Genomic DNA, 8,874 nt, shown 5'->3' with positions numbered 1-8,874 from the left:
GTGTGTACTGAGAGTGGAAAGTAAAGTAAAAATTCACTCTGCTCTCTCCTTACTTCTGGGTCTGGGTTGGAGTGTAGAGGCCACCACCACTTGGTTTGCTTGAAGTCTGGTTTAGAGGCATTTTGGTTTTGAATGAGAGCAGAAAGGGAAGCATTCTTGGCACTGGCAGTTTCTCAGAAATGTGGATTTGTGAACAGTTTTTTTAAAATAAGGATATCTGATGTTTTGTGTATTTCTGGTGTTGCTTCTGACAGAGCATAGTGTGGAAGGTTTATGGTTCCTAGGGAGGCTATTTTTAAAGTATTCCAAAAGTCTGTTTGGAAATGGTGGGGAAAACTGCCTTTTTTAAAGGTAAAATCTAACTGCCTCTGATGAAAGAGTGGGGTAATGTCAAGTATGAAATGTAGCCAGAGTAGCTCTATTCATGCATGCTTTTCTCATGTGTGTTTGGTTTCAACAATATTAGCTGGATTGATAAGATGTGGTAGAACTGGACCCACAGTTACTTCCCTGAGGAGATCAGATAATAGGATGTACAGTTTCTAGGTATCCTTGGGCCAGCTGAATGAATGGAGGTTGAGGAGCCAAAAGCCCCACCTACCACCACTACATGAACTGCAGATGTGGCAGTGATGCAGGTGGACAGGAATTGAGCAGCAGGAGCTGTAGAGGCAGTGGTGATGTCAGTGGAGGGGGAGTGGAAGCAACTCCCACTGCCATCCCTGCTGTGTGAGCTGTGAAAGGTGGCAAGTGGCAAGTCTCCCCCCAAAATTCATGCAGGCTCCCCACTTGTTTACACATACTAAGAAAAATAGATGCAGTACCTACTGTCCTGTTGCCAGGTATATTGTCCCTGCTACTATTACATTGTTATTTATGGTTTCCCCTCCCCAACAGTTAGCCACACGGATTGTTACTTGATCCTGTGGCTTCCGACTGCTTCTTCCATACATAACCGAACAAAGGCTGTTGAAAATTCCAAAGACCCAGTCTGGAACGAAACCTTCCAGTTCATGGTCCAGAGCAAAGTAAAAGTAAGAAGACAATTGTTCCTTCTAACTATCTTCCAACTAAGAATATTCCTATCATCCCACTGTAATCTGTGTTGAAACTGATTTTTCAGGATTTTGAGGTAGGAAAAGGTCTGACCTTGAAAATAATTGTATTGTATTTTGACTGGAAACTTTTCAATGTTACTCAAAATTACCCTGAAATATTTTTAATATACTTCACAATTTCCTCCCACAAGTTCAGATATAACTATTGAAAATCTACCTTTTGAACTACTCTGTGAGCCACGAGTATTCTAGTGTGACAATTTTTGCAATACCTTATACAGATCACAAAAGTTAGAAAAAATGCACATGGTGATTATGATCTCCATTGTTTATATGGGGTGCCATGGCACGTCTTCATCCTCTATCTGGTCTGACCAGAAGTAATCACAACTAGAGCAGAAGTGATGAGGATGCACCAGCAGTGACCAGCCATGGTTACCATATTTGAACATGAACACATGAAGCTGCCTTATAATGAGTCACCAGTGGCCTATCAAGGTCAGTATTACCTAGTCTGACCAGCGACAGCTCTCCAGGGTTTCAGGTACAGTCTTTAATATCATGTACTACCTGGTCATTTTTAACTGGAGATACCAGAGTTAGAAACTTCTTGCAAAGCAGATGTTCCACACTGAACCGCATCTGCTCCCCTTTTCTCCAGAAAGAATAGTTTCCAGCCAAAAATACCCAGTCGTTTGAGACAATGCCACTGTCCAGCAGCAGTCAGCTGTGGAGCTACTCAGGCCAAAGCCAACTTCCTTGGTGTTAATAGGATCTGCAGCCAGAGCAGGGACTGGGACCTTCTAGGACAAACACTGAGACTGTGAGGCTAATCTCTCCCTATTCCATTACAGTTTTAAAAGTCATTTATTTTATTTCTTTCCAGTTCATTGCCTGCTCTTTTCAGGTGCATTGCACACACACTCACAGAACTAAAATCCCAGGACTGTTACAATGTCACAGCAAAACATACAAGCACAGCACAGGAGGATACTGTGGCAGTAATTGTCCCTTACACCTGCGGTCCCCTAGAGTTGATTCAATTACACAGTTTTGTGTCAGTTTTAAAACACCTGTTTGGAATTATTAAAATCATTCTCTTAGTGAATGCACGTGTGGAGAGATTTTGATATGCCTACTTCATGTGCATTCCGAAGTATAAGAACTATACAGTGTGCTTGCATCAATATTTTAATTTACTTTTAGAACTGATCTAATATTGCAGTAACCATGCCAAAATGCATCCACTTAGCTAGTCCATGAAGCTGAAGAAACATTTAAAATGCTCTTAATCCTGTTTGCATGTTTATGGCCTGGACTCATAGGCTAAGAGACATTTACATTTTATGATGTCCATGCAGAATGTCTTCATAGATAGGAGCTTTATATGGTTTCCTCATGACTGCCACAATATTTAGATCTTCCATTTGAAATACCATACAAGGAGTTTATTCTGTGCAAGTGGAGAGGCAGTGAATCTGTAAAGTATCTTCACAGCACAAAACTGGTTCAAATTGATGCCCTCTGTGGCCCTAGCCCTCTGGGGACTCCCATTTTTGGTGTGGCTTGTTTCCCCATTTTGTACACATATACACCTCAGCGTGGGGCTAGGATTGATAGAAGGAGTCTGTATTAAACTAATGTCAAAAGAGCAGTGAGGTATGCTAAGGTGGAAGGCAGGGCAGCTCCTCTATCAACCATGCAAATAGCCACCCTAAGAGGGATGCAGTCGAGGGCCATTTCCCCCAAGGACCTTGGAGCTTCCTTCCAGATAATTTGATCCTAACCCATATTTCCAAAACAGTAAGCAACAGGTGGGTTCCAGCAATTTACTCCATATCTCAATGGTCAGACAGGAAGATTCCTGCCCTTTCCCAATCGTGACAAATACTTGGCCATACATATTTACCTATCTAACTTCCAAATCTCCCCAAGAGAACATTTTTGATACTCTTAAGGCACAAGGGGAAAACTCCCTTCCACAATACAAAGGATTTATTTCAGTCTGCTTCATCCTTGAAAGTGAATTTTTTATCATTTCCACATTCCAAGACATTCCAACACAAACACCCCTTTCCCCTCCTCATTCTCAGCAAAAGGGTGTAAAGAGTTACCCCTCTGCCCCAACATTTGTAGATGGTTTGGAAACCATCCTGTTACCCCAGCCTCTTGGTTGGCCTGTTGTTTTTCTGCTCCTCAGACCCATCTCCATACCTCCTTCCCCTGCCTGGTCAGTTCCATCCCCTGACACTGTTTAGTCACCACTGGGGACACCCCCCTTTCTCTCCAGGACCAGGATCATATGTCTCATCCACCCCCTTTTAGTTTATCCCAGGGAAAGATTTTGTGTTGGATCTGTCACTGTGCCCTTTCCTTTCTGTAACTCCTCTTTTGCTCTGCAAATAGCTTAACTTAATTTGGTCTCTTTTCTGTTCATTTAATAAAAATCATTTGTTTTTAAGAAGCTTAAGAGTGTTGATCTGAATTTGGATCTTGATACAGACTAGCTAGATCCCAAGTACTGAACTGCCAAAATAGATGTGTTTTCTCCATGGTAGCAAGGGGATGCCTTTGTACGTTACAGCCCTGACACAAGTAGATCAATTTGCGTAACAATATGTTGATCTATCAGCTACCTAATTTTTTAAGAGTATAGGGAGGAAGCAATAAAGACATGTTGGCCAGGGTTTGATGCTTATTATTACTGCTTTCTAAATGAAAGAGACTTGTTGTTTAAACCTTCTATAACATGGGTATCCAGAACTGTATATGGATCTTGTGGTGGGAGCGGGTAATTTATCTATTGGTCTTTCTTTTTCACCTGTCAGAACATATTGGAGCTGAGCATCCACGATGCAGATAACATTTCAAAAGATGACCACCTTTTCACTGTGTGCTTTGATATAGCTGGACTCCCACTAAATGAAAAAGTTCTTATGCACTTCAAGCCCAATCCAAAAGTGAGTATTAAATACTCTGCCTGAAGCATCCACATCTCACAGTCCAACACTAATATGTATACTTCAGCAAAAACATAGTTGCCACATTTGTGTTATAGGTGTTATGATTTCATTGGCTCATAAACATCATCTATCCACATAGTTGCCCTGATCCTGACCTGATGCAAAACTATGGATTCCCAACAAGATAGGAAATCATGTATGCAACTAAAGGGCATTCTGAATCAGGATTCCCAACCAGATAGGAAATCATGTATGCAACTAAAGGCAAGACATTTGTTCCATCTCTGATCCACCGATTGGGTTTGCACACATAAGGTCCATCTACACATTAAAAAGACCTTGTGTTTGATAGGAAACAACACAAGAACTTTGTATCACATGATTTTTACAATGGAGCCAAGAGCAGTATTATGGGTTGATCTTAGTGCATGAAAACAGTGCGGGGGGTATTAAACAGTGGCTGCAGTTTCACACACACTAAATAATCCACTTTCAATCCACTTTCAGTGTGCTTTCCAACTGGATTTTTGGCAAAATAATCCACTTTCAGTGTGCTTTCCAACTGGATTTTACTGTTTGAACTGGCAAAATCCAGTTGGAAAGTGGACTGAAGGTGGATTATCTAGTGTGTATGACTGCAGCCAGTGTCTCCCTGTGTGCTATAATGGCAAAGAAAAAAGAGAGAGTGTGCGTGCGAGGGGCACAAAACTCACATTGCATGTGTGATACAAAATCCTTGTTTTGTTCCTCAACAAACATGAGGACAAATGTGTAGATAGAGCAATAGATACCTTTTTATAAAGCTAAAATCCTATCTATTCTCTATTCAAGAAAGGAAAGGGGGGCTGGATGCAGACCATCCTCCAACCTCTTCCCTTCTAAAAAATGACTGTGCAATCCAGATCCAGGTATTCTGTTCATGTTACATCAGATCAGGACCGTTCATGAGCATAAACCATTTTCAGTGAAACCTATGGCAATCTTCCATTAGCTTTAATGGCTCTAGATTTCACTTAATAAATTGAAGAAAGAGTACTGTAGTATGAAGAAAAGAAATAAGTAAGGGAGCAAAAAGAATTGTTATAATTTCCATGTTATTTCACCATTTCCTCCGTGATCATTTCCCCCACTTATCATCATCATATGTTTTTAAAGCAGGTATCTGCAGATTTCTAAATCCTCAGATTTGGATCACAGAGAAAGAAAACACAATTCTTCTAACTCGAGGGACTCCCCCAAGCTCACAGAAAAATCTAAAACCTAAAAAAATATATTGGGGGCTATATCCTCCCTAAAAACAAAAAAACATTGTCTGCACACTGACCTCCTATTTCAATGGTGGGGGGTGGCTGGGAGCTGCAGCAGTCCCTGCAATGTAGCCCTTGGTGTATGGGGGGGCTGGGAACCACGGTGGACCCAGCAGCATTGGTCTCGATGTATAGGAGCTGCAAGGAGCTGCAGTGGTATCAGTAGCATCTCCCTTGGTGTATGTCAGAGGACAGGAGCCATGGTGACCCCTGCAGCATTGCCTTTGGTGTGTGTGGGAGGCCAGGAGCTGTAGCAATTCCAGCATTGTTGCCCTTGGTGTGTGGGGCAGGTTGGTGTTTTGGGTGGAGGAGATGACAACAGTGTTGCTGTTCTGGGATTAAGGCACATCTGCCCCCATCCTTGCCTACTCCAGCATGTGATGCAAGAACGGTTGGAGTGGTGTTAGCATCAGGAAGTGACCTTCAGGGGCCTCCAAAGCCAGGTAGAATTCTGCAGCTGTTGCCAATGCTGGGTGGTTTTCTCCTGCTGCCAGGTCCTAAGAGGCTGGCTTGCCATTGAAATGTGATGCCTGTCTGTGGCTGTAGGGCCACCTTCTCCCACCATGAGGTGACATGGGCCTCTGCAGCAACGGGGTTGGTGTGAGTACAAACTGGGGAAAGTAGTCCATGAGACACACACACACCCCGTGGCTGCAGACTGTGTTATATGAACCAGGGACAATCCACAGAGAGCAGAAGGGAGTCTAACATGCAAACAGAAGTGAGATGAATATAAGACTTTTTGTCATCTTTATTGTTGTTTAAAAACAGCTGTGCCCTTTGCCTGAGACAGAGTCACAAAAACACCCCTTGGCCAGAGTTGCTGTTAGCTAACCTCCCATCCATGGTGTAGTGGTTAAGTGCACAGACTCTAATCTGGGAGAACCGGGTTTGATTCCCCACTCCTCCACCTGCACTGGCTGAATGGCCTTGGTCAAGCCATAGCTCTGGTAAGAGCTGTTCTTGAAAAAGGGCAGTTTCTGTCAGAGCTCTCTCAGCCTCACCTACCTCACTGGGTGTCTGTTCTGGGGAGGGGAAGGGAAAGGAGTTTGTAAGCCGCTCTGAGACACCTTTGGGTAGTGAAGGGCGGGGTATAAATCCAATCTTTTCTTCTTCTTCTAAAGCAGTGTGGGTAGGGAACTATTTTATAGCATCCCACAGCACAGAAGTGAGTGGTGCTAAGCATGGGGCTTAGCCTGGAGAAAATGCTCAATATTAAAGCATACTGAGGTAAGGTGGGGAAGCATTTAGGTCATTCACTTGCATACTTTGGTTCTGTTTAGAAATATACCTCTCACCCTCTTCCCAGGTGGAGGGTGATTCAAATTTTGCATTCCTGTTTCATAATTTAATTTATAGTACAATCATAAGCAGAGACTCTGGGATAAACTCTGCATGCTGTGCTTGTCCATCTCTTTTTCCAAAGTTCAAGTAAGATTCAGCATATTTTGCACCCTCATGGACACATTCCTCACAACAAGAAAATGTTAGGCCAAGCAAGTGAGTTACCAGTGCTGGAAGTTACTGAAGAAATATTCTGTAATAATAGACCAGATAAAGTGGGGACAAAGTAAGTGATGGGAGGGAGAGAGAGAGAGAAAGAAAGAAAGAGAGAAAGAGTAATAGGGTGAGAGAAGTATTAAGAGAAGTGACAGTAGCCATGGGGGGAAAGGGAGAAAGAAACACAGAAAGAGAGAGAGAGGAGAGTGATAGTAGTCATGGGAGAAAGAAAATGAGAAAGAAAGTGATAGTAGGTGTGGGGGAAGGAGAAAGAAAAAACAGACATACATAAGAGGAGTGGGGGAGGGAGGAAGAGAGAAAGAGACTGAGAGAAAGGATGGTGGGAGAGGCGAAATAAGTAGATAAAAAGGAATGGAATGGCAAGTTCCATGTGGATCACTGCTTGTATATTTTAATAACAAAGTCAGCTAGACCTGAGAATACTTAAATCCAGAGACTGGAACTGTGAAGGGTCAGGACGCAGTGATGTAGGCATGTCACAAAACTCTATGGCAGAAGCTAATTCTACCATAGAGGTTTTGCCCATAAACCAGAGTGTCATCCCCAACATTCCTACTTCAGTTCCAGGTGATGTAGGCACATTGTGTTTATTTCTGGCATCTTCCCTCCTTGCTCCTGGTAAATTCACTCCCATCCTCCACTGGCTGGTCCAATGGACCTGGCAAGCCTTGTTTCAGACTAAGATCTCAAATCCCCATTCTGCCTTGAAAATTCACTGGCAGGTGAGGAGAGGGAACATTGGTGGGGCTCACGGCATGGTGGTGTCAGTTCCCCCTCCCCTTCCAGAAGCACTGCCACCACCAACTGTGATGTTGCAGGGACCGCTGGAGCTTCTGGCCTCCCCAGCGCAACAAGAGTGACACTACTGGGACTGTCGCAGCTCCCGGCCTCCATCATATACCAATGACAAGGTACCTGGGACCAATGTGGCTCATGGCCTCCATTATACAATGTGATGCTGCCAGGACTGTTGTGACTGCTGGCCACTCCCACCACTAAAAGTGGAGTTAGATACATTCTCTGTCCATGTGTAGACAATGCTTTTGGTTTTAGGGGGAATATAAACCCCCAATATATATATTTTTAAGTTTTCAGATTTTTCTGCAATCTAGGTCAACATTGGTATCTCTTATGATCTTATGTTCTTATGACAATCCACAGAGAGCAGAAGGGAGACTAACATGCAAACAGAAGTGAGATGAATATAAGACTTTTTGTCGTCTTTATTGTTGTTTAAAAACAGCTGTACCCTTTGCCTGAGACAGAGTCACAAAAACACCCCTTGGCCAGAGTTACCGTTAGCTAACCTCCCATCCATGGTGTAGTGGTTAAGTGCACGGACTCTAATCTGGAAGAACCGGGTTTGATTCCCCACTCCTCCACTTGCACGTGGCTGGATGGCCTTGGGCAGGCCATAGCTCTGGAAAGAGCTGTTCTTGAAAAAGAGCAGTTTCTGTCAGAGCTCTCTCAGCCTCACCTACCTCACAGGCAGTGTTCTCTCTAAGCTGAGTTAGTGTGAGCTAGCGCACAGTTTTTTAGCCTCCAGCTCACACATTTTTGTCTTAGCTCAAGGAGGAGGGCTCCAGAGCAAACTAATTTAAGAAGGAGCCAAATTGCTTGCTCACAACTTTAATGCCAATAGCTCACAAAGTAGAATTTTTGCTCATAGGATTCCACAGCTTAGGGGGAGCATTGCTCACAGGGTGTCTGTTGTGGGGAGGGGAAAGGAAAGGAGTTTGTAAGCCACTCTGAGACACCTTTGGGTAGTGAAGGGTGGGGTATAAATCCAATCTCTTCTTCTTCTTCTAAAGCAGTGTAGGTAGAGAACTATTTTATAGCATCCCACAGCACAGAAGTGAGTGGTGCTAAGCATGGAGCTTAGCCTGGAGAAAATGCTCAATATTAAAGCATACTGAGGTAAGGTGGGGAAGCATTTAGGTAATTCACTTGCATACTTTGGTTCTGTTTAGAAATATACCTCTCACCCTCTTCCCAGGTGGAGGGTGATTCAAACCAGGGCATTCC

General features: G+C 43.4%; 1 protein-coding gene across 1 annotated transcript in view; it reads left to right on the top strand.

The window, feature by feature from the left end:
• The window catches only part of LOC107119841 (cytosolic phospholipase A2 epsilon-like), a 65,810-nt gene that overhangs the window by 5,309 nt on the left and 51,627 nt on the right, over positions 1-8,874 (top strand). The window contains exons 3-4 of the mRNA XM_015422455.1: positions 898-1,034; positions 3,887-4,018. Of these exons, the coding sequence (XP_015277941.1) occupies positions 898-1,034; positions 3,887-4,018 (269 nt within the window). The remainder of the gene's footprint in view (positions 1-897; positions 1,035-3,886; positions 4,019-8,874) is intronic.

The sequence above is a fragment of the Gekko japonicus genome, unplaced genomic scaffold, assembly GCF_001447785.1.
Source record: "Gekko japonicus isolate JY-2015 unplaced genomic scaffold, Gekko_japonicus_V1.1 scaffold1214, whole genome shotgun sequence".
NCBI lineage: Eukaryota > Metazoa > Chordata > Lepidosauria > Squamata > Gekkonidae > Gekko > Gekko japonicus.
The sequence above is the reverse complement of the archived record's forward strand: the minus strand, read 5'-3'. Positions and strand labels throughout refer to the sequence as shown.